Consider the following 26,122-nt stretch of genomic DNA (forward strand, 5'->3'; position numbering starts at 1 on the left):
TTACCAGCACAAACCCTGTTGGAAAGCATTATTTCTAAGTGTCAGCTATGTTGTAGTCCTCCGTGACACACACAGAGCCTTCTTGAATTTATGGCACAGCGTATACTGACAAGACTACTAAGAAACTACTTCAGTCATATTTTAGGAGTGTAGTGCTCAACCTGCACAATTAAATGTTTTGATTAGAGTTATGTACCAGATCCTCAGCTGGCATAAATGTAATAGCGCAACTGAAATTTGGCCCCAGAGCTCTACAACAACGTTGCTTATTTAAGTAACAGTACATGAATATATACATACACACCCCCCATGGCCTCTGCCTCACTTTACATCCTGTACTGTCAGAGGGTTTATGAAAGACGTCGTCGTGTAACTAAGTAGAGTGGTTCTCTTTGGAGAACAACTCTTCCAGTAGCTAGGCCATGTTTTGAGCCCTCCCTTTTCCCTCTGCCACCACCCTTCAGGCCAACATACAGTGATTTCTCCTGTTGCTAACACCAGTTGAATTGTTAGCAACTGCAGAAAAAATACAATCCAGCAACAAAATGAAATTTCACATCCATACATGCAACACCATTAGGCTTGGTGAGATCCCAACAGACCTGTCTTGGACAAAGCATGTTCAGGCAGATTGGTAAGTTGGTAAGTAGGAGGACTGTTTATACCAGCTGAGGATCTATCCTGTTGGTTCATGCAGTGAGTAACAGCTGTCAGGAAGAAGGCACCCAAAAGGAAGGCCCATGGCTAAAGGCTCCTGCACCACCTCCAGCTGTTCTCCATTCACTCATCCCCTTCAGACATTGCCAGGATCACCTGCGTTACTGTTGGGCACCCTGTCGCTGCACAAACTCACAAGTTCTCCTTCTCACCTGAAAAATAAGAAGGCAATCTCTTGTTTTTCCCATTTCTTCTTGCCTTTCCCTTTCCTCTGCTTCCCTGCTGTTTGCCTGACCTTTCTTTGACCTCCTGTACACTTGTGTGCCTTGGGACTCCCTATACTGATATACTGTCCCTCTTATAAGGTTTCATAAAGGCACTTCTCCCTTAGCAAAGATGCATAGCAGCGTCTTTTACTCCACAAGCCTTCATGTATTTTAAATCTCTTTTCCTGTCATGAATCTTCATAGAATCCAGTTTTATAGTTCTCATTTTTTTTCTGTAGCTTGTTTACTGTAAACTATCTTGTAAACACTGCAGCAACATAAATCATGGATTAAAGTACCACTGGATGATGGAAAGCCCCAACAACTTGAAGAACAGAGTAAGCTAGGAGAAGCCAAGTAAGCAGGGAAATTTGAGAGGGATTGATGTATTTTCAGGACCATTTCAGTCCATTGAATGAGTAGTTTCCAGAGGAAAAACTGTTCTACTGAAAAATTTCTGATCTGCTCTACTGTTAGTCATAACTGCTTTCAATTTAAATAACTCTTTTTTTTTCTTTTTTTTTTTTTTAAATTCCAGATTCTTTTTTCTGCTCTTTTAAAACAGTCACCTGCAATTTTGGTCCACCACATGAATTTAAAGTAAATGGTTTTGTGTCTGTCTCTAAACCAGGGATATGGAGGTAAAGAGAAGGCTTTCATTGCAACTCAGGGACCCATGATTAATACCGTGAATGATTTCTGGCAGATGGTTTGGCAAGAAGACAGCCCTGTCATTGTTATGATCACAAAGCTGAAAGAAAAAAATGAGGTATGACAACTAGCCAACCTGAGAAATTATTCCTGTGTCTTCATACTGTAGAAAGAACCTTAGCAGATATACAAGGAAGCTAGCACATAACTGGCTCTTAAATACTCTGGTAATGGGCAATGTGAAAAGCAATGCTGGGGTAGCCAAATATACCAACTTCAATTGCATAGCAATCATAAGAGATGTATTAACAAAAGAAAAAAGGAATTCCGTTTTCTAGATCTGTGCTGTTGGGTTCATAATTTTTTAAGAAACAGCTCATATGTCTGTTGATCACCTCTGTACTTCTTGTTACTTTCTGGTATGTAAAGAATAGATGGTTAGTGTTTTGATTAGAGGTTTCCTGACATGGTTGAAGTTTGCACTTTGCTATAACGGCAGGTTTTGAATCCATTCCAGATATTACAGATCTTCAGATATCCCAGAAATACAGTTTGGGCTCCCAAATGCCAATACCATGGAGGGACTTAGCCAGAATGCAACTACATGGCTCTTTACCTTAGTACCAAGTGGAGATGACAATTGCATTTTAATTGCTAATGGTCATCTAACTGCCTGTTACACATTCTGTGACTTTTGGATCAATTCCCAATTACATCTTTAATGGCTTTATTTAGTATTCGTATAAATTGTTGCCAGGCTTTCCTTGATAGTGCCAGAGTCCATATTTGTGACTTCCAGGCACTAGGAATGAAAATGACTCTCCCATGCAGAGGGCCAACACAAAGCTCTGTTCTGGGAGACTGAATGTTAAAGAAGTGATTTACAGGGCTTGTGGACAAGAGAGAAACAGACATAAAGGAGTTTGGCTTTTTTCTTGAGTCCAAACTGCTAGACTTGATAGCAATTCCCAACTCCAGGTAGGTGCCTCAGCCGCGTCTCAGCACCTTGCCGGGTGAGCACCAGGGCCATACTGCCCCTGCTCCACTCACACCCTGCTCTTCAAACTCAGATACATGTGATAATAGAGAAACAGAGTTTATTCAGGCAAAGTCTGAGCCATCAAGGGGCCAAGATCAAGATCCTGAGTGCCTTCTCAGGGCTCAAACTCACTGGTCCATTTAAATATGGACTCAGTAGATGTACTCTTCTTTCTTTTGCCCTTGGCTGCTGCTTGGCTCTTTGTCACCATGAGTTTGGGCTTCTAACATGAAACTTAAAATCCAGTGTATTTTAAGAAAGCTGTATGTAAACAGTAGGTTGGTCTTGTAAAATATCCCAAGACATATTTCCAATCCAGGTGCCATTTTACACTAGACTGTTCAACCAAGCGTCCAGAAGCCTACATTAAAAAGATTATTCCTGAAAATGTAGAAAACTTACCCCAGCCTAATTGGCCGAAAGAACAAGTATTTCACTGAGGAAGTGCTGACTGTTTAAACACTCACATCTGACACCGTGTAAGAAGAATGACTTGAAAGAAGTGCCCAGTGGTTTCCATCGTGTCAGGAAGCCCTGTGTTTACCTGAGTTACGCAGGCTCTAGGCACTGGTGTTTATCCGCATTGTTGTGGCCTGGCAGTGGTAATTTCCTCCTAATAGAAAGGGTGGGGAATCTCAAATCGTTCCCAGGCTATATAGAGAGGCTGTGTTTGCACAAGCCGTCCTGCCTGTCTAGAAACCTTAGGAACTCTCCCACCGTCAGCCGGTTCCTCCTGAAACCTTGCTTGCTATTGAAAAGAAAACAGCTTAGCTAGTGGCTATGCTCAGCATATTAACTTCACTGTTAAAGTATTTTCTCTCTGTAGAGAAGGCAAGAGCAGATGTTATTTAGCAAAATAGCACTTGATATTTTTTCTTCTCTGCTGTGTTCTGCTCTGTTTCCGTTGTTTTCAGGGAGGCACGTCCGCAGTGTATACACACATACAAATACCTGCATACTTGAAAGTGTATTCATCCACTGATCCACATCCGTACCTGCACAAATAAACCCCCATACCTAACTCTCAGGTATAGGCCCCGTTCCAGTTGGTATAACATCAGTTAGCCTCCATTTGAGCTATAATGTACTCTAATGTATAAAGTGATGTATAATGAGGGGCTGTCAAATGAGAGACACATGACAAACCTTAATCTCAACAATGAATTCATTTATTTAGCGTAAGTAAAATTATTTGGGACATTGGTGTCCTAGTTCAGTATAGTCAGTATATTCACATTGTCAGATGTGATGAATTTGCAATAACAATAGGAATTGTGTGAAATTATGATAAACAAAGGTTTCTATAGAGTTACTTCCTTCCATCAAATGAAAAAAAGATGAAGACACTGTGGTAGCAGTTTTTGTAAGATGGATGAAGATATAATATGAAAGTAAACTGCTGAGCAAAATACTGATTTCAGCTGTATGAAAAAAAGTGGAGCATTAAATTATTGGATTTTCTTTCCTTTTCATTTTGAACTCTGTTAAAAAAAAAGGAGATTGATTTATAAGCAAGAATAATGCTGAAGGAACTATGAGTGCTCTGAGTATTTTAAGCAGAATCTGTAAATCCTGTCCTCAAAATTACACAAGTGTCTGAACAGATTGGAAATCTACCTGTGCAAGGAGAGTCCACAGCAAAGGAGCTTCTGCCTGAATAAATAATGAGAAATTTGTCACTCTAGGCTATAATTTTTGGGCTAATATGAGGAAAAACACATCTCATCTAGTGATCTAGGTGCCCTCCCTGGTCACAGAAGAGCAGTAGTCACTTCCAGAGGGTGATCCATCCCACTCTAAGAGAATGAGATAAATCACCCACTGGAGGTGACCATCTCTAACTGTAGTACTATTTTAGGACACAATCTTACAAAGCTTTATCCACAAGGCACATCTAAATTTCATATATTACTGAGTTTAGTCAAGACAACTGAGCAATGGAAATTAGACAAATATGTGGAGTGTAAGAATTTTATAGACTTCTATATAATTTTGTAGAGAAGTTTATAGAATTCAGTTGTATCAGCTGGTTTTCCTGGTTATGTTATGTACTCCACAGATAATATGCATTTAGTTTGCCTTCAAAATTTACTAGCAACGTTACCTGTTAACCAGGGAACATCTTTTGGAAAGCATAAATAAAGAATATTGTGCAGCATTCTGCAAGAAGAAAGAACTAGTACTGACAGATGGATTAAACAATGTGTGTTTATTCAACTCAGATAATATAAATCTTGTTGTCAGTAATTATCTAGGACAATCTTGTTAACTCACTGTTTAAAGCTCACGTTATTTTTCACGTAACATTTTTTCCCTCGGTCTGTATGCACCCTTATCTACACATAGCAACGTAGGTTTTGGAATTCGGAAATCCTGCCTTTTACAGAATTCACATAAGCTTCTTTGAAGATTACTTACTAGTAATTGGCACCACAGATATGTCTTAGGTTTTGGAAAAACTTAAGAAGATTTGGTCCTAACTTTGAGGATTTTAGTATATGAAGGAAAATCCTGCAAGCCCTCTTAAAGTATACGTCTCATGCTTGAGTTAGTGGTGACTGTAAATAGGTAAATAGTGACTGTATATATAGTGACTGTAAATAGGCAGGAGTAAAAAGGGGTTCTGGAACTGAAGCTTTGTTATAATTATTCATTACTGTTGTGTCTCGGCCTGGTTATTGGGACATTTAATGTGTAAATTTGTTAGCGTGGCTATATGGAAAAATAAACAAGAGGAGCTGAAGTAAAGCAACTTGACAAATACTTGAGAATTGTTAAACTAATTTTGTTCAGGGTCCAAATCCAGGCAAAATAAAGCAGGTAAATAACCCCTCAGCTGAGAGCGCCTTCCTCCATTTGGCAGAACTGGGGGACCAGGCTGCAAGAGGAGCACTTCTGGCAAGTTAAAATAACCTGTGCTCCTGAGCGCAGACCGACCGCAGCAAACAGCAGGTGCCAGCCCCAGTCCGAGGCAGCGCCGGACCCTACGCAGTCATGGAGACCCACCTCAGGAGCGGTCCCATGAAGCCTGGCACCTGGCGGGCATGGGATGGGGAGCGCAAGGAGACAGGACAGGGGATGGAGAGAGCCTCAGCCTGCAGCCCTGTCACAGGGGGAAGGACAAAGGCTGAAATCAATTAGAGGTCATGCGAGAAGCTGTTTCTTGTATAAACTTCCTGTTCGGGTCAGGGAATGTTGTGTTGTTTTGTTTTGTTTTTTAAAAAAGGGTCAGGGACCAGATCAGAAATAAATAATCATTTTTAGCAAAAAGCTAACCAATGGAAATTAATCCGAGGGGGGAATCTGAAAGATGGCAGGAACATGAGGTTTTCCACATGAAAGTAAGAAGATTCCCAAGCTTTTGGCTGCCATGCAAGTTGGTTACGATTTCTTTTTTTTCTTTTTTTCTTTTTTTTTTGAGCTTAAACATCTTTTTAAAAGTCCTGCTCATAGCTGTTTTATGTTTGCTGACTACATAGACGATTTTACATCCAATCCCAAGCTCACAAAATATGTGACCTATTTAGAAAGTGCTGTAATGTACGAGTATGCTGAAAGGGAAACTATGCGGCCTGAAAGAGCAGCAAGGAACAGAATCAGGACCAGCACAAAGACTGGAGGTGGAGGACTACAGGATGATAAGAACAAGTGGTTTCTTCCTTCTTTCTGATATATACAGTAGGCAATAAGCTTTTACTGATTACAGGCATGAGGCTAGAGAGCACCTTCTTAACCATTGTGTTTGCCTTTTGAACTTACCTACGTGAGACCAGTGGAATTTTCTCTAAGGTTCAAGCAGTAGCTTGAGGCAATTTATTCTTTTTTGGTGATGCTCCTGGGATTTTCTGTATTTTTTTTTGTATGTCTGATATGTTTATCCCTCCCATCTTCATCTTTGTTCCTTTATTACAATTAACTTCCAAAAACATGCTAATTTCCCCAAATATCTGTCTTCTTAGAAGTGCCTGAACCAGCTGATCCCAGCCCTACTTGCAAGGCTATTTTTTAAAGCAGTAACAAACGGTATTTTAAAAAGATGCAAGGAGACTGTGTTAAAAATAATCCATTGTATCTCACTAAATGTAGACAGACTGTTAAATGAAAGTTATTTTAATGAACAGCCCCATTTCATTGTCCACCCAGAGCAAGTTGCCAATTCCAGTTCTGGGAAAGAGTCAAGAAAAACACTCTTCTGGAGTGCCTGAGGCTTTGTAGTGAGTGTCGCATGCTTGCATTTATCAAGGAGTCTCAGGGGTTGACTCAACTATTGTTGATTGTCAGGGTACAATTGTGTATTTAGACTTTTCTTTTTCCCATATTAGCACTGAAAACTACACTCCCAGGGAGGGGCATGAATTGCAGATCTGGCAGATGATAGTCCCTATATGTGTCACATGGGGGGACTGTGGAACTTGTGAACACTTTTTTTCGTACAAATTTCTGAGTATTTTATTGCCATTCTTGATGTCTTCGGGGACACAGCAAATTTAGGATGTTCGAGTAATTCTGCAAAAGACAGGATTTGAACGAAACCAGTCAGATTGGCCAGCATTGTTTCAGAAAATGTGGCTTTCACACACCTTACACTCTTAAGGTAATGAGCATCTATTTTTAGAAAAGTTTTTATACAACAGAGATTATTCAGTTCAATCGGGTTATCAAGTAGAGTAGCAGCTTAAAGATCACACCTGGTGGTAAAGCTTTGCATTTCACTGATATTTTTTTCTGGATCAGTTTTAGCAGTATTTACTGGGAGTTATGCTTTATGGCAATTAATTATATTAAAGTGATTGTTACATTTTGCTGCATAATGTAGGCTACTGTCTAAATATGTACCAGTTTCTTCAGCAAGCATTTGTGAGAAAACACAAACAAGGTCTTTCTGGGATTCCTATTAATGTAGAACTGTCTGCTCTCTCAGTGTCATTTTTTTTTAACCTGTGTATTGGATATTAAAAAGAAGGCTTTCTTTAATTGTTAGAGGGTTTTTTATTTAATGAACAGTTCAGATGGGCCAGCATTATTTCAGAAATTGTGGCTTTCTAACACCTTATGCTTTTAAGGTAATAAGCATCTATTTTTAGAAACGTATTTCTACAATAGGGATGTTTGCTTTCAGGTAGACTATAGAGATACCTTTATGGAAATTAATATGAAGTTGCAGTTTACTTGAAGATAAGCAAACTATTGCAGGTGAAAAACAAAATGGTTCATATTGGAAATAGTATTTCTTCATCTTCTTTTTAGTAAATGCTTGTCACCTACATTGCTGATATAGTACTGATTTATTAAGAATTCTATATATAATTTTGTGTAGCTGTAGCAAGACTGGTGGGTCTTTTTAACATTAATTTCCAGTAAGTTATATAGTAGACAACTTGGATTCTGCAAAATACTTTAACATGTACATTAACTCCCATTGAATTCAGTAAGAACTAAGGGCATATTTACATGCTTTGTTGTATCAGGGCTCAGGAGAGTAAAGAGGACAAAGTTGTGAGGACAGGTTTCTAAATGTCTTGCTCAGAAGGAAATCCCATTTCGAAAGAGCAAACTTTATAAATTTAATTCTATGAATTAGAAAATGTTCTAGAAGAAAAATCTTTACATTTGAATGTGTAAAATAATTCCTTTAACTGAACTTCATTGAGAAGAATATAAACAGCTGTTCAAAGTGTTCAGTGATAGAGATCCATATTTGAAAAACTCAGATTCTGAAAATCAGGCCTCTGTCATTCCTTAGGAGGCCTACAGTATCTTATTTAGGAATGCTTCTGACGTGAGTAACACCTCGGTTCAGTTGTTCTGAACTTTCCAGACAAATACATCCTGTGTAAAAATTAGATATGAATATGGCTCCAGGATCCAGTTTGTTGATGACCTCTGATGTTTGCTTTCCAGAAATGTGTGCTCTATTGGCCAGAAAAAAGAGGAATCTATGGGAAGGTTGAAGTCCTTGTTAACAGTGTGCAAGAATGCGAGAACTATACTGTCCGTCAGCTTACAATAAAGGTAACAATCTGCATCTGAGAAGCATTGTTCCGAATGCTTTATTTTTTTAATGTTAAATGAAGTTAAAGTGTTTTTTTTTTAAAGGGCATACATTTTTACAGGAGGAGTAACTGAGCTATGAAGCTCACAGCTGCAAGGTATGATTGAGACCAAAGCGCTGGAACGCTTATTGTATTGCTGCTTTGTATCATACTGGCAATAAAAAAGGCTTCAAAAAGAGTGCAAGTTTCACTCTCTTGAATTACATTTGCTTTGAGGCCTGTTTAGCATTGCCAAGGCGACGTAAAAGGATTTTAGTTAATGAAAGAGCTAGCATAGCATCATTCTGAGAAAATATGCTGCTCATGTTGCGTGCTGAGTGCATCTATAGCCCATTTGAGAAGCTAAAAATATAAGGAGTACATTAAGGAAAGCTTCATGCTTTCATGGTTCTGACTAAACAGTAACTGTGCAAAATAAGGCAGATGTTCCTCTTCTAAGTTACTCCCCATATTACACTTATGCGCTATCGGATTGCATCATCTGCTGCTCCTCACAGAGCATTACAATAAATAATGAATTGGGAAAATTTGTTTGGTGTTTCGGCCCAGGCAGCGAAAAGTGGGCAGAAGTCATATCATCCAACACAAATTACTGTAGCCCATATTTAGCCCCTTGGCTTGTTGAAGTAAGTGGTAGAAGCCTCTGTTGGAGAGAATAACTGGACAAACTGGGACATTTGATTAATCTAGAGGGCAGTTCTTCTGCACTTTTAACTTAAATCCTCTTGCAGTTTTAGTACCAGACCCTTATGATAATATCCTTAAATGGTAGCGAATATACATAATAATTTAGAGATTCAGAAGCCTATGTCAAGTTAGTCTCTCTAGATCTTTTTACTGACCTAACACAGACCTCTGAAAATTCCCAGTTGACCACACGGTCAGGAAGTTAGTAGTCGGGTGGACGGAGCAGAACGTACATAGCTGAAACAACAGCTGAGTTTTCAGGCGCACAAACCCTTCTTGCAACCGTGTCCCTGGAAGCATGGCTGTTCCCCTGCAATTGCATCCTCCGAGTCTAATAAAACAAAAATTGTTAAGTCTCTCTTAACATTTTTACTGTCTTTTTACCATAACATTGAGAGAAATAAAAAGAATTGTTCACCACAAGCGTGCATATAAAATCTTCATGTTATTTTCAGCAAGGGAGTCAGTCCCGAAGTGTGAAACACTACTGGTACACATCCTGGCCGGACCACAAAACCCCCGACAGCGCTCAGCCTCTGCTTCAGCTCATGCTGGACGTAGAAGAGGACAGGGTGGAATCACCTGGCAGAGGGCCTGTCATTGTGCACTGCAGGTAACTCGCAATCCTGCTCTTAAATGCCTGCCCAAAGCAAGGCCACAGCAAATCGCATCCGACAGTCCTCCTCCTAAACAAAGAACGTATCTGGGGAAGAGTAAAATTCCCCAGATCCTCTTCATGCTAATTGGCTTTTTCAGTTCATATTTGAGGATTTGAGAGAACTCCCTTGTTGCTAGCAAATTGTTTCTGAACCATTCTCCATTTCTGCTAATGAACTCTGTTTTTGAAAGACCAGCTGGAAAAAGTATTTATTTTCTGTTTCTTATTCATTATTTGCTTTCTTTTTAGTCTTGTTGCATAATTACGTGTCTAAGTCAGATGCAATGCCCTGTGACTGGTTGGCTAAAATGTTGTAAAGCAAGTCCATTTTGAACAGCAGGCATCAGGTACAAATTCGGAGAGCAAAACACATCAGTACTAAAATTTGTGAACATTTTCATAAAGGCAGTTGGTTTGATACTCAAGAGCAAAGTGTTATTCAGCACTCAAGAGCAGGGTGTTATTCACAGAAATTACAATGAACCAGAGAATGTCCTTCTAATCATTCTAATTAAATTCCATTTTATTGCTTTATATTGATTCATTGCCACATGTTGCAGTTGAAGTAGTAGGAAGTAGTACTGGACTCATTATATTGGTGTAAAGAAGTACGTGAAGCAAAACAGAAAAAAAAAAAATTAAAATCAATGTTTCCTTACCTGCTTTGTCTCATAACTGTGATGATACATCTCTTACAGTTGGGTTAATACTTTTTTTTTTCCTAGAAGTACATCAAAAACAGAACTTTTCATCTTGAACCACTTCTTTTCAACTCCATACTTTGGAGATTTAGAGAAATAGAAGACAGATTTGAACCACCCGACATTTTGCAAAATCAGAATGTGATGAATAAGGAACTTTCCCAAATTTTATGCAGCTGTTTATATCAGGAATTGTAGTTTCCCTAAGTAATCCACAAATCTGTGGATGGCTATTGAGAGTCCCATTTTTCCAGTAAGGATCTTCAGTAATGAAGGTCTTCAGAAGAACGGGGTGTCTTTTGGGGGTGAATGATATGACAGCAAAGTTTGTTATTATGAACTGGAGTTTATTCATGATTAAAGACCCAGATATCATCTCAGCTGTGATTAAAATTAATAGTTCTTCAGTGATAACTCAGCTATCTATATGCTCACTACAGTATGGTCTACAAAACGGGTAAACTCACACTCCATTTCATAGTCAGATAATTTTTTCCCTTTTAATTTGAGTTGCAGTTGCGGTCATCCAGGTCTTAGAGAGCCTGTGCGCACTTTTAAATTTGGACCTCAGATACAAATGCACAATTCTCAGTTATTTCCAGAGGAGCATTACAGTGGACACTCAAACAATGATCCTTAATCTGAAGCAGAAGTGCTTTAATAATTTCTTAATGTGACACAAGTGGAAAAAAAGCAATTCAGTTTATTGTACGTGTCTTCTTGTAGCCTGTAAGCACAGGGTGCTGTCTTTCTTACACACTTCAGTGATGAGCCCATTCAGGATATAAGAAGGACTTGACTTATTTTAGCTAAGTAGTTCCTATTCTGCAAAAGAATAGGAGAAAGAGTGAACATTTGTTTTGGTCCTTGAAATCATCAGATCTGATTACACACGTACACCAAGGACACAGATTTCCAAAAGAAGGAAAGTTTTAAATTCATACCAAACTTTATAGTGGCATTCACTGGAAAGGCATGTGTTTCCTCTCTCATGTCACTTACTGAAAGCATGGGTAAATATGAAAAATATCTCCTTAATCTGGCCTTTGGATGCGTAGTTAGGACATCAAAATAAGTTTGGGTTTAATGGCAACTAGGTGGTTTGGGATCAAATACAAGTTTTAATTAGAGATTTCAAATATAGAGGGAAAAGGGCTTTTTATTTAAATTGAATCAATAAGGAAGAATTAGAGCACGGAATTATATTCTGCAAATGTAAAACTAATTTATCCCCCTTTAGTCAGTGAAACCAAATTGCCTGAGAATCTGGACCACAATGCCATTTTCTACATCCCAGAAGAACCGGCAATTTGGCATATTGGAGGACTTGTAAGAGTTTCTTAAATGAGAATAAGGGATAAAATTTTCATGCTCAGTAACTTGACACTGTTAAAGTTATTGCTGGAAATTTTTGCTTTTCTTTCCTCATCAACTAGTGCATAAACGTGTTCTATAAAAAGCATGCTGCCTGCCTCTCTTAATCCCGAAATCGTAACAGTCCAATATTTCACACTCCCAATTAACAGACCACAGTCATTACGAATGAGCTACTACACCTTACACTCCTAAAAAAGAAGGGAAAATTAGAAAGATTATATATAACAGAAATATATATATAGAACATGTTTGGGTGCTTGAAAATATTTCAAAGTAAGCAGCTCTCCATATTTTGCAGATATACCGGGAAAGAAATGTCAGGCAAGCGAAGAACAATGTCATTTTTATCTCTCACTATCTGAAATAAAGCTATGTAATAGGAGAGGACTGGCACGCCTGAACTGAGGAAGAAAATACATTAGAAAACCCTAATCTTTGTTTAATACATATTAAGAACGTGTCCAAGAACACTTAATCCACCCTCAAAAAAAGGGAAAAAAAGAACCCTTCATTATAGCCAACTTCACTTACATCTGAATTGTTTAAACTTGTTAGCCCCACTTTCAAGGGTTTCAAAATATTTGAAGAAGAGAAGGGGGGTATGCATTAGACTGCTTTCTCCAAACCCCTCCTTATGAACTATGTCCTTCTGCTTTTGGATACATTTTATCCCATAGTTATTGATGTCCAAAGAGACAGGCTATCAATGCAGGATCTTCATCTCACTCGATCCTTTCTTATGCTGCCAGTTTTACATCTCATTATCCCCTCACGGTTGGCTTAGACATCCTCATATATTTAGTTTTGCTGAGTCCTCTTGGACATTTTCACTTCCAGATGGGAGGGCTCTTGAGTTTCTAAAGCACTCCTATCTTTCATTCCATGGTGAGTAGACTGTGATTTGTTTCAGCTGTAGCAAATGGACATACTCCTGGTAACACTTTGCAGTCAGACATATCAAGCTTCCATCTGAGACACTCAACGGATTCTTCCTGGCGTTAATTTAAATAACTCTTGCAGTGCTCTTATGAGGCAGGTAGCATTCATACCCATTGCAGAAATGAAGAAAGCAAGGCACCAGAGGGTTAAGTGTTTACTATAAAGCCAGGCATGGAGATCTCGACCCCTGACTTCATGTTTTAACTATTTTTCTCACATTTTCCTGCCATGCAGCACAACAGGGTTGAGCTGCACTGAATTCCACATTACTTCAGCAAGAAACAGAGTGGGTCAGAGATTCTCAGAAGTGTTGGATGCCCAGGGAGTGAAAATAATGCCAAAATGGCTGTTTCCAACCAGGCATCAGGAAAACCTGGGGAGTTACGGCACCAAATCCTTCTCCCTCCAGCAGAATCACAGGAGAGGGGGTTAACTTCATCAGCATGGTTGTAGGTCCTTTTTACCTTCACGGTTAGAGGTATGGTTAGCAAAACCCCTGTATACTTTGAGGGCTTCAAACATAAAGCCCCGCTGACTTTTGCCTCTAGGTGGGCTTTTCCCCCAGCTCAGTGTGTCTCTCTTTCGTTTGCTTGGACTGTGACAGAGAATATTTGGACGTTGTGGTACTAATTGGGATTGGTTTTCTTACCATACACTTGTGTGCAAAGTGGAAACGTGTAAGCCTCACAAATTACCCACAACAACTGGACTGCTAGAACGGTGCACCCTTTCATTTCTATCTAAGAAAGTGAGCTGAGAAGTTACCCGTGCTAGTCATGCACCCAAGAACTGTGGGTTCTAGCACTTCTGTGGTTTGTATTTTTAGCGTTTTCGTATCTATTCATGATTTCATATTCTATTCTATGTTTTCATATTATTTTAGTGTTTTCCAGTTTGATCTGTGAACTCCATTCTCCTATTAAATTTTGCCTTCTTTTCAGTGCTGGTATAGGAAGAACTGGATGTTTTATTGCCACGGCCATTGGTTGTCAGCAGTTGAAGGAAGAGGGAGTTGTAGATGCATTGAGCATTGTCTGCCAGCTACGAGTGGATCGGTGAGTTCCAGAAGTACCATAAGTCGGTTAATGATTCTGAAAATCAGACAATGATTCTGAAATCATTACTGAAATGATTCAGTAATGATCGGTAATGGTTCAGTAATGATTCTGAAAACCTTTTCACAGTTGAATGTTTCTTTACATGAATTGGCTGCCATCACTTTTGCTGACTCTTATGACAGCATTTGCTGAATATTCAAAGTAACATTTGTATTTAGATTCTGAGTAAGGAATATTGTTTTCTGGGTGAAACTGGGTGAGACTCCACTGAATGAAATTCTCCCGAGATGGCAACCCTGCAGTTGCTGGGCACTTGGCGCTCCTCTTTTCCTCTCCTGGAGCTTTCTGCTGTCTGCGGCATCCCACTAGGACACAAGAGAGACGGGGCAATCTGGAGGCAAGGGATTGTCTTTGAGCCTGGATTGACAGGGACATCCAGGCTCACTCAGTGTGTAGTTTCTTTATGCAGAGGAGAGAGCCAAATCTGGTGCTGTTGCTATTTCCTCAGCTGTGCTGGGGGTCCTTTTGAATTGGGTTGGCAAACTTGCCCAGCTTAAGAAAATAGCAAGGCATTTTTTGCAGAATTTTCTTAAGTCAGATCAATTCCCTGATTGAATTCACAGCTTGGGAGCAGGAACGCTGTAAGCCAGCATTGTTGCAGAGTGCTTTGTTTTGTGAAACCATGGCTGAAGAGAGATTTGTGTTGGAAAGGAGGATGTGGGTATTGTGCACAATGGAAGCTGCTGGTTTGGTTGTACTTTTCTTTCTTATTCTGCTTGGGGAAACAGGATTTTGTATAAAGTAAATAAACAGGGTTGCACCAAGAATAGAGAAGTTTCATTCCTCTCCTGCTGTAGGTACCAGATCGTATAATCTCCTTGCAAGTATATTAACTGCTTCTGACGTGCATTTCTTCTTTAAATGGAAACAACCCATAAGGGTGCAAATGCTGAAAAAGAGCTCGGGTTGAAGGGACAATGCAGGATTTTTGTGTTCTGAAGAGCTCTGAAAGGTACTGGAACAACAAAGGACCAGAATCCATATAGCTGACTGCGTGTATGGATCACCTCCTCTGCCTTCCCCTCCCACGTGCCTTCATCATACAGAGATTGCAATGTGATCCTCACAGGGCAACACGAGCCACTTAGAGTGTAAAATTCTCCAAGGGGAGTTCCTGACCTAAAAATCTCAGCAACAAAAAAGATGGAAGAGCTGAGGGAAAAACGCTTACTCTGTTTTAAATTATCAACTCCAAATTTCCAACACTCTGTTCTGATTATCTGTTCATCTTATTGAAAAAGGTTTGTAGTGCTCTCCCCTATTTTAGTATTTCTATTATAAGATAATCTTTTTCTTATTGCTTTTACACTCCACTGTAGAGAAGTGGAAGCAAACTCTGGTCTCAGCTACACCATTTTTATGTCATTATTTCAGACGTAGAAAAAATAATCCATATTTTCAGCTTTATAACTGACAACACAATTTCATTGAGTGTATCTGACCAGTGAACTTTCTTATATGTATTAATATCCGAGATAAACTTGGAAAGAGAATGAAAATCTGACCCAAATAGAAACATTCATAACAGCAATCTCAGTGACACAAAGCTTATAAAAATTCTTAAGTCTTGTGATTTGCACGTTTCTGTAGTTTTTTGAGTTTCAGATTATATAAATAGACTCCAGAGATCTTGCTTAAGGCACCTCAGCTCTTCATATTCTCAGGCATTGCCTGAGACAAAAAGTATATCTGTGTTTTAATTTTTAAAGTCATTTTTCTGGGCAAAAATCAGTAACCAAAAGCTCCTTTTCTTTCCCTTTTCCAATTGGCCATATTGTGGAATGGATCTCACTCACCTGGCAGTCAGTTTATAGCAAGGATTGTTAAGGCAGAGCTTAGCACCCCTAAGGCTATGGTAGCCACTGTCAGCCCAACCAGATTGCAGGTTCATAAAATGGACAAGCATCAGTGCTATATGGACAAAACTCCATGAGACCAGCTGCCCCTGATGACCCGGTCTCCTGACGTGGTGGTTATTGGCAGATGGCGTGTGAGGTGGGCTCATTACATGTGGCATCAAGCTGGAAAAATGAACTAAACATCCCACTAGGTGTGGCTGCAAGAGCTGCCTCTGGCCACAGCTGTGTTGCACTTCAGTTACCGGCCTGGCCAACATTAGCAATGGGGTACAACCAGGAGCAGAGCAGCAACAGAGATGAGGCTGTCTTCCTCGTGATACAGGCCAGCAGCTGAGCTCCAATTTATTCTTTGTACGTCAGATTTGCCCTCACAAAACAGAAAAAAGAGAGTTTATCATAAAAGGGTCATTTTATCTAACCACCTAGGGGCCAGACACCTGCCCAAGAGGTACACTGAATCGTTTCATTTCTGATACCTCATCTCCGCTAGGATCCCAAGCAGGCTTGCTCATGCTCAGAGCTGCACCATCCAAACACAGACCTACTGATGGAACAAACACACTCGATGGTATCCACTTATGTGTGAACTTTTTGTCAGATGGGTCCGTGGCCACATTTCTACCAAAGTGAATTGAGCAATAGGAGAATAGAGAAGAGCTGCGTTTGAGGGGCTCACCGTGATGCTGTAGTGATTTACCAAAACATTCCCATTGCCCAGCACACTCAGTGAGAACTGAACAAGCATCCAGACAAATTGCAGATGGTGGCAAAGAGTTATGCTGAAAAATACTTTAATTAACTGCCTACGTAGCTCCTCTGGAAACAGAATTTAAAATAGAGCTCTAGCAGGGAATGAGACAGGGGAGAGCTGTTCCCAGGTAAGGCATGTCCAGATACCCCTTTCTGCTTAGCTGTTCAGCGTAAGTTTAGGGGTGAACAGATCTGGCAGTAATCATCTGTGCTGAGTTAACATGAGGAAATAACCATCCATTCAAAATCTTGACCCGGGATGGAGATACAGCCATGCTCGGTGTGGATTCATAGAAAGATAGACCCACAGGTCTGCTCAGCTTACTTTTTTTCCCAGTTCATTTTTTATGTTTTGCAACAGAAACAGGAAATGTTTGATGTGAGGCATCTTCAAGACTTACTGTGATATCAAGAAACTTTGCACATTCTTAACCTTAAAGGCACATTCTTGGAATGACGTCCGATAACTTTGCTCTTGGCTCCTCAGACAGGATGAAAAGAGTTTCCAGTGTGCGTCAATTCATTGTTTAAGTGTTTTGACTAATCACTTTAGGTTAAAAAAAAAATCTCAAACCCTGCATCACATTCATTCTGGAGCAGACTGCATCCAGCTGCACTAGCAGCAAGCCAGAGGGCAGGGTAAAGGACCTTTCCCTTCCCCGTGGCTGCTGGTCACAGTCCCCAAGCCCTAAGAGTGCCAGGGGCTGTTTTTTCCAAGCACAACCCCAGACAGCCCCAAAGAAGCAGAGGCCCCAGCAGCTCACAGAGGAGCTGGCAGTATGGGCTGGCAGAGGACGAAGGCTGCACGCCCAGAGGTGCCGTAGCTGTGGGTACATCCCTTCTGGGCACTAGGGATGTGGAAGAGGAAACCTCCCCTCCTTGAGGAGATTTCCTCCTGAAACGCTCTTCCATGCAGCCTTTTGCACAAACTGATGTTTTTGGGTCACAGATAATTCCTTGCTATTAAACATGAGCCTTGCCCAAGAACAAAGGGGAGGAGGACTTGGGGATTATCAGTAGATGAAAAATTGGACATGAGCCAGCAACGTGTGCTCACAGCCCAGAAAGCCAATTGTATCCTGGGCTGCAGAAGAAGCAGCATGGCCAGCAGTTCAAGGGAGATGATTCTGCCCCTCTACTCCACCCTGGTGAGACCCCATCTGGAGTACTGTGTCCAGCTCTGGAGCCCCCAGCATAAGAAGAACATGGACCTGTTGGAGCAGGTCCAGAGGAGGGTTACAGAAATGATCTGAGGGCTGGAGCACCTCTCCTGTGAGGACAGGATGAGAAGGTTGGGGTTGCTCAGCCTGGAGAAGAGAAGGCTCCGGGGAGACCTTATTGGGGCCTTTCAGTACTTAAAGGGGGCCTACAGGAAAGACAGAGACAAACATTTTAGTAGGCCCTCTTGCGACAGGACAAGGGCTAATGGTTTTAAACTGAAAGAGGTACGATTTAGACTAGATATAAGGAAGAAATTTTTTACCATGAGGGTGGTGAGGCACTGGAACAGGTTGTCCAAGGAAGTTGTGGATGCCCCATTCCTGGGAACGTTCAAGGTGAGGTTGGACAGGGCTCTGAGCAGCCTGATCTAGTGAAAGATGTCCCTGCCCACGGCCAGGGGGGTTGGATTAGATGATCTCTAAAAGTCCCTTCCAACCCAAACCATTCTGTGATGCTGTGGTTCTGTGAATCCCTTGTATAATAGCACTGACAAGGCTATTATACAATATTATACAATATATTATATTACTGCCCCTAAGCGGACAGGGACGAGCACTCGTTTGCCCACACAAAGTTCAGAAGTACCGTAACATCTTGGTTGTGCTTGCAAGCACAGGCCAAATGTGGTAGCACTGGGCTCAGCCCCAGCCAGGCTTATACCTGCTTTCTAGGGGATTTTGTGTTCATCACCGAAGAGGAAGGAGCAAGGATAAACCCCACAAACAGCCTAGTGCAGCCAGATTTGTTTTAACCTGCCCTGCCTGCCAAGTCCTTCTCCCTGGATACGTTCCCTTCCTCCACCCCTTCCACACAGCAGATCTAACCTGGGAAATGCACTCCCTCAGAGCACATCTTGGGGGGACATTGATGGGGAAGACAGGGAGGAAAGCTGGCTGGGAAGGGGTTGCGTGGGCAGGGCAGGACGCAGCAGCGAGGAGGAAGGAAGGAGGCTAAGCAGCACAGAGGACCAGAGCAAAGCCCTCCCGTCACCTTTAGAGTCTCGCTGGATCTACAGGCAGGGGACAGGGACAGAGGAGAGCAGCTGAAGGCAGCAGGCAGCCAAGAGTTATGAATTTGTGGATGTCTTTGTTGGCAAAGCTAAGAGGCTGCTGCATTTTGCACCGGATGGGACCGTTTAAGGACCTGTGATTTGGTTCCTAGGAATAGCATATCATAATAGACATGCAGCTCACTAAAAGGTGTTCTACAGTTGCCTGAGCTCACTGGAGGAGCACAGAGAGCTGATCGCTTGCTTAAAGAAGTAGGTATTATTTTAATTATGTTTTTCCTGCCACAGCCATTTAACGATCCAGTATCACTGAGGAAACTTAAAGGGCCTTATGGTTGTGGATAACATTCTCTAATACTGAAGGACAATACTTGTTGAGGCAGTTTTACCATTTTTCATATAGCTTTGTATATCAGTAGACCCTTTTGTTGCTAGGGTGTTTGAAGGGATCACATGGGGGTTTGTCAGACCTTCTTCTGTAAGATACCTGTCTTTGGCATTGCTCTGGATCCAAATCCCTCATGAATTTGTTTAAATGAAGATCTAGCTGAAGCCAAATACAATGCATATCTTAATGTCTTCCTTCCCGCTATGGCCATTTACTCTTTCATCCCCCCAAAGGTAATGCTGAGGATGAACTAGGGCTTGGTTCTAGAAGCAGAGTAGGCAGCTTTGAGTACCCTGGCAGATGAGGTATTAAAAGTGGAATTAAGTAAATTTAAGGCTTCACTCCGTGAGAAGTGAGACCTGGAAGACCTTAGTACTGTCAGAAAGAGGCTCAGTTTAATTTTAGAGCTGAATGATCCCACTTTTACTAAATATCACACCTGTCTCCTGCAGGACATCATCCCCCTCCCTACCAATGCAATTGGCACTGGAGATGTGGGATTTGATCCTCATACTTAGACCTGAAAAAGGGGTTGTTATCAGGTGAATATATTAAATGTAGGGATCTAATCCAAGCTGTCTGTAACTAGTCCTTTTTATGGTCAAGTTAAACCCTTCTGTATTGTTGGTGCTGAAATGAGTCACTGCTGTAAAATTTCTTAGGTGGCTGCTGTTCAGACAGGATGCACTGTAGGCGTTAGAAAGAGGACAGGAAGAGCTGTTCGCCGCACAGGCGATGTGAGGGTCACCAAAGGTTACATTTTTAGTAAAGGACAAAAACGAAAGGCCAAATTCTGAATACTGCCTTGCTCCATCAATAGTAATGCTGCGTCCGTGTGTCTGGCCTTCCTTGCCTGAATGACCGAGCAAAATTCTCTATGGATGTGTTGAATTTGAAATGTATGTTTTACTAACATAGATGCTAGATGTTTTCCTCTCTCCTTCTTACCCTGACGGAATTGGGAATGGTGGTTCATGCTGGGCATGTGCTGAATGGTGTAAGTTATGAAGAAAGTACTTCTCCTCAGGCAAATCTCCCACTTACTCAAGCAAACTCTAAGTCAAAACTTGAGAAAAGGGCTTGTATTGTCTGGTGGTCATGGGGTTGGCAGGGGCTGGAGGTTGTCGCGTTCTTACGAAACAACATTTCGTTCCGATGTGTTTCCTTTTCAGAGGTGGAATGGTTCAGACCAGCGAACAGTATGAATTTGTGCACCATGCACTGAGTCTGTATGAAAGCAGACTTTCTGCAGAAGCTGTCCAGTGAAGCCACGGAGGGTAAAATCGAATGTCAGTCTCTTGAGGTAATTTATTTCATTACCTACCAGCAGCTTCTTCAAGGAGTTTACTGCAGTGGGAAGAGCAGCTTTGAGGCCAACTTCTGAAAGGATTGTGGACGGTTTGGCAAAAGTGTAGAGATTGCTGGACCCTTACTGTATATGAATGTATTGTGAGCTTCCCAAAAATGATCTATAAAGAAGGTACCGTATTGAAACAACAAATGGATTTCACGTATATATCTAAAGGTGGGTTTAATTCTGTAATACTGATATCTGCCATATGGAATGTATGTATGTGCTACTGCTGCAGTTGGATGGACATTGGAACTTCCACAGAAGAAATGTTTATCAAGTGTATAAATGCTTTAACGTTTGCAAACTGTCTTGTGAATGGACTGTCAACTGTACTGTAAAGTGCTATTACTGATTATGTGGTGAGCTTGTTTCTTGGCCACATAATATTCTTGCTGCTAAAATTGCAAGTGTTCAATTATGGATTAGAAAAAAAGATGAGATAATAAAAAAATCAAAAGTCTTGTTTTTGAAAATATTCAAAAGCAGTTAATATTTTATATGGAAATATATGTTCTTCCTACTATTAACTATTAAATGTGTATTTACTGTAGGTCTTACAGAGCAGCTGCAGAGCACAATGTCTGTTATTCAGTGTGTATGTATTTACCCTGTACTGTTGATTGTCTTAGAACATGCTTCTGCTACAGACCCAGATCCAGTGTATTTGTAAATTGTGTAAGTCATTTTACTTTTAAAAGAAACTTTGTAGCATATATTAAATGGTAAGGATTTTAAATATTTGTCTGTCTTTTATTAATATGGGATTTTTTGCTTATGTTGTTTATCTGCTCTATCTCTTTCAGTAAGAGGTGGACGCCTTTAGTGATATGAACTGTTCCACAACAGGTTATACAAGAAAGAAAATGCTGCTATGACTGTTTCCTTTAACATTCAGCAAGAGTTTGTTTTTAAGAGAAATGCAAAGTTGGCATTATGACTTACAGCACTGGGAGGTCTGTTTACAGGGTATAATGAGTTTTTAATGCAGTGATGTTGACTTTGCTTCATACTGCTAATAAATTACAGTTGATATAAAATATTTACTGAAGTCTCTGTTCTTGCTTAGATCAGTTAATGCACCACACGCTCTTGTACCCCCATAAACAGGCACAGCCTAGCACAGTTTGGTTAGCCACCACCATGGCTTCAGACCACTGGAGAGCCAATCCAGAGGACATGGGCAATCTCCCACTGACATGGAGCAAGGTGGATCACCTGATGGGAAGGCAAAACCAGCATCACTTGATCCCTCGGGGGGAGTTCGTGTAAGACCCAGTGCAGACTTAAGAGATTTTTCCTCCTCCTCTTCCCCTTGCCTCCCCCTCTCCACTTGGCTTTTAGAACTTGCGGAGTTAGAAGTATCAATATGGAGATTTTGCTTGATTATGTACACTTACCAAAAAATGTGTGTTTGTTCCCTGGATAATACAGTATATACTTCTTCAGCCCCATCCAAATCACCTGCAGGTTGTAAGATTTCACAGGCAGCAAATTACACAAAAGTATAAAACCTTTTTGTTAGACTTCTAGTCTAAAGAGATTCAATGTCATCTCTTTTAGTTACCCGGGTGTTTAAAAACCTCTCTCTCTTTTGCTTGTATTTTTACAAAATAAAGCAACTTGTAAACTCTGAAGAATCATATGAAAGGACAAAGTGGTGTAAAACTCCCCAAAACAATTGAATAGAAGGAAGTGCTCGTCACTGACTTTTTCCCCCTGTGAAGGCACATTTCCTTCCTAGCCTTCGCTTCACTTATCTGAGGTGGGTTTTTTTAAGAGAAGCATGGGGAGTTGCTAGAGGCAAAATGGATTCTTTATTTCACGTCCTGGTTTCTACCTGTCTTGCCTTGACATTCTCAGGTAAGTGTCTCTCCCCACTTCCCCTCTGCTGTATTGCTCTTTCTGATGCCGAGCAGAGCCCTCTGGGGCAGCTGGCGACTTACAAAAACCGAGTCATTTCTTCTCTTGGGTTCATACAAGAGGAATGGGGGGCAGGGCCAACGTAGCCCGTTCTGTTTAGATTTCTTTCCAAATGAAAATAAACTGTCGTCTTCTATGCTGTAGATACCTCTTCTGTTTTTAAGAAGATCTCCTGGTAGACAATCCAGGAGCTGAGCTTTGGGACAAGCTCTTCGAAGGGGAGATTCCTATTTTTTATTCTACTCTGTGAAACTCCCAGAGCCAGGACTTTTCTGTGATGCTTAGTTAGAAGATACCCAGATCAGTAAAAACAGGGGGATGACAAACCTCAGTCAAGGGAAATAAATATACATGTTGCATTTAGCACTTTGTAACTAGCAAGGCTGGAAATGTTTGAGTAACTGAGATTATAAAAAGAGAAAAACGTAAACAAGATGTGGCAGGGAGGCTGCATTTGAAATATCCAGTTCTGTGTTCTGTAACAAGTACGGATTTTGCTTTGGTAACTTCAGGGTTTTTTGATGAATGCATTGTAGTTCTCCTTGCTTGAGTGTTTGGTGTTGATCTTTAAGTGTGGTGGCACAAAGAGCTCATCTAACGTGAATTAGGATGGTCACAAAACTAACAGCTAGAGGCATTGGAGTAAATCCAGTAAAACAGATGTACTTCCTATCAGTAAAGAGCCTCCATTCCTGTAACGGCACAGGCACTCAGAGGCACACAGATTTGGGAATATCCTCTTATATGTTTTCTTCAGAAACACTAGGAGTTTTACTAAAACAATTTCCATGCTGTAAATTATATTGTAAAAAGACTGTGTCATAAACCATGAAAAAGACTGAGAGCTTGTGTAGATGTGTGTATGCTTTCAAGCAGGGGAAGTGGGGTATTTAGAATTGGTATTTAAAGTTAATAGTTCTTGGATTCCTTTCATATCCAGTTTAATTTTTTTCATTCTTGTATGTCATGAAGGTCAAGGTGACCTTTGCCACAGAAGTTTGCTTTTTGCGTTCTCACTCTTTGCATTACCAGTACTTGTATCATGTGGGTTGTCCATTTGGGTTTTTTTAAAATAGGTTCAACACATGGAAAGTTCATGAAAAGTTCAACACATAGAAAGTGGGAAGCGAGATTTATTTGCTGATATACTTTAAATCATCAAGAATTTGCTTTTTGTTAAATAACCGTGTGTAATCTATTGCATTTTTCTGGAATTTTCCTCTTCCAGAAGGGTTTCTGATTATCCATGTCCAGAAACAGCAGTGTCTTTCAGAAAAGAGAGGAGTCATTATGGAAAAGTGCAACATGACCAACCTCAACCAGCAGTGGCAGTGGACGGCAGATGACAGGCTCCTCCATGTGAAATCCGCCCAGTGCCTGAGCATCTCTACACGCTCTGCCCTGTCATCTCGCAGCATCATCGTTGATTGTCCCCAGGCAGTCAGGTGGACTTGCCAGGAGGAGGATGGGCTCCTGAAGGTGGCCAACAGCTCTCTCTTTCTCACAAAGCAAGGTCAGAAGGTAATGGCCAAGCAGAGTAAGAAATACCTTCATACTTGGATGCAGCTAGAAGCCAGCGAGACGGGAAAACCTGTTTATGTAAATCTGTGCTCAAAGCAAGGTGAGCTACTCCTTCAGGGAAGTATCCTGAAAGTTTTCGTAACAAAAATGTCTCTTTTATGCTAACTTAAATGTTAAAAATTATGATATTTTATTAATATAGAAAAATGTTTGTCATAGTTGAAAGTAGTTTAAAGAACCATAAAAAGAACAGATGAGATGAGTGCTGTCGTTCTCACAACTGGTGGGGCTTTTAAGCCATTTTATATTTTCAGGATGTCTCTCCTTTTCTCCACTCCCAATCTTGTCTCATTTCCTTTTTCACTTTTAAACAGAATCGTGGGTACTAATTCCTAGTACTTTTAAAAAATATGGATGTATAACAGTCCTTCTCCTCCCCATTCATTTTATCATACAAATCCAGATTCAATCTGTCAAGAGCAAGAAGACATCTGAAAATCAAACACTTGCACAATTATTTCTCTGATTAATCCAAATCCATGATTAGAACAGACATGGCTTACACATTCACGTGTTTACACGGTGTCACTTCGCACTTAGATGCAATATATATGAGAACACTCAAAATCCTCAAGATAATGAACTGAATCAAAAATCTCAGAAATTCTTGCAATAGCAGTTTGAGGTACGTGGGCCTGTGCACATACTCATAGATGTGTTGATATACATCTGTGGTTATACGTTTCCATATCCATAGCAAAAGGAAGGTAGAACAGTTTGAGTGCTGCTTAATAACACTGTCCTTGATATCCTGTTGTCAATCCTTCCTGACAGTACTGTTGACATTCTTCTTGCGCACTATTAAGCAGTTCGTCATGGTAAATAAGAACAACCTGCAGAGTTAAGCTTTTTATTGGGGAACACACAATTTATTCTTGTCTTCACAGGATTTTAAAAAAATGGTTTATGACCCAATACTTTTGCACATGGCCAACTTTTCAGAGTGTTTAAAACAAATCCGTGTTCTTTCTAACCGTTCTAAGCACCCATTCATTGTAAGGCAAAGTACCATTTTTTTCAGCAAATTTGCACTTGCAGAACTCTACTCACAGCAGCAGGACTACTCACCTGAGTGGAGGTCTGACAGGACAGCTTGCAGATTCAAGGAATGGAAAAGTGGCCAAGATGCCATTCCAGCCCTCCCATATATTTTAGGGATTAAAAAGGAAAAATTGTTTGAAGTCCTGTGTATAGGGTGAGTATGGCTTGCTTATTCGAAGACACCATGAAAAATTAAGATGAGGTACGCAGGCAGTGTTATTTTCTTTAGATAGCTGGATGAAGCGTGGCCTAACAAAGTTAAAGTAACCTTCCATCCTTTTCTTGATCATCCTCAGAGGAGAAGCAATTTAAGACCAATGAGTACTAAGACGGTTATCATGGGGTATTAAAGCACCTTCTCACCTATTTACTGTGCTCAGTCCTTTAATGAATTTACCTTAATTTTCCTGAAATTTTCTCCATAGGCAGGCCTGTAGATCCACTTTAAGACTCTCACTGTGTCAGTTATCTCCTTTTTGACAGCTCTGGGAAGCTCTGCTAAGAAATCAACAGGACATTATACTCCTCAATAGCTAACTAAGAATTCTAGATATATAAGAAACTCATAAAGAGTTGAAGTAGTGCAAAGAGATTAATTTTCTAATAATAATAATAATAACAACAACAACAATAATAATAATAAGTAGTAGTACAAGAACAAAATCTAATGCTCACAATGCTGGTCTTGACATCCATATGCATGTCAAAATTTTCAATGTTGAATGCATAAAATTCGTTTTCCAAGAACATCTGTCTGCTTTCAGTGAAAGCAGCAATGGATCAGCCTAAAATAACATATTCAGTCTATATTTAGCTAAGATAGTAAAAACTAAGCAAAGTCTTTGGAGCTAAA

At 40.4% G+C, this 26,122-nt stretch overlaps 2 protein-coding genes across 5 annotated transcripts in view; both read left to right on the top strand.

Moving 5' to 3' along the window:
- PTPRR (protein tyrosine phosphatase receptor type R) overlaps positions 1-21,765 on the top strand; it is a 161,197-nt gene extending 139,432 nt beyond the window's left edge. The window contains exons 10-14 of one of the 2 annotated variants that reach the window (XM_063322947.1): positions 1,555-1,692; positions 8,515-8,625; positions 9,809-9,966; positions 13,970-14,083; positions 20,546-21,765. In XM_063322947.1, the coding sequence (XP_063179017.1) occupies positions 1,555-1,692; positions 8,515-8,625; positions 9,809-9,966; positions 13,970-14,083; positions 20,546-20,639 (615 nt within the window). In that variant the 3' untranslated portion in view covers positions 20,640-21,765. The remainder of the gene's footprint in view (positions 1-1,554; positions 1,693-8,514; positions 8,626-9,808; positions 9,967-13,969; positions 14,084-20,545) is intronic. The other variant, XM_063322948.1, reaches the window with a different exon arrangement.
- Positions 21,766-22,494: 729 nt separating this feature from the next.
- PTPRB (protein tyrosine phosphatase receptor type B) overlaps positions 22,495-26,122 on the top strand; it is a 64,385-nt gene continuing 60,757 nt past the window's right edge. For all 3 annotated transcript variants that reach the window (XM_063322950.1, XM_063322951.1, XM_063322949.1), the window contains exons 1-2: positions 22,495-22,587; positions 23,876-24,268. In XM_063322950.1, the coding sequence (XP_063179020.1) occupies positions 22,533-22,587; positions 23,876-24,268 (448 nt within the window). In that variant the 5' untranslated portion in view covers positions 22,495-22,532. The remainder of the gene's footprint in view (positions 22,588-23,875; positions 24,269-26,122) is intronic.

Source organism: Chroicocephalus ridibundus, chromosome 1 (genome assembly GCF_963924245.1).
Source record: "Chroicocephalus ridibundus chromosome 1, bChrRid1.1, whole genome shotgun sequence".
Taxonomy (NCBI): Eukaryota; Metazoa; Chordata; class Aves; order Charadriiformes; family Laridae; genus Chroicocephalus; species Chroicocephalus ridibundus.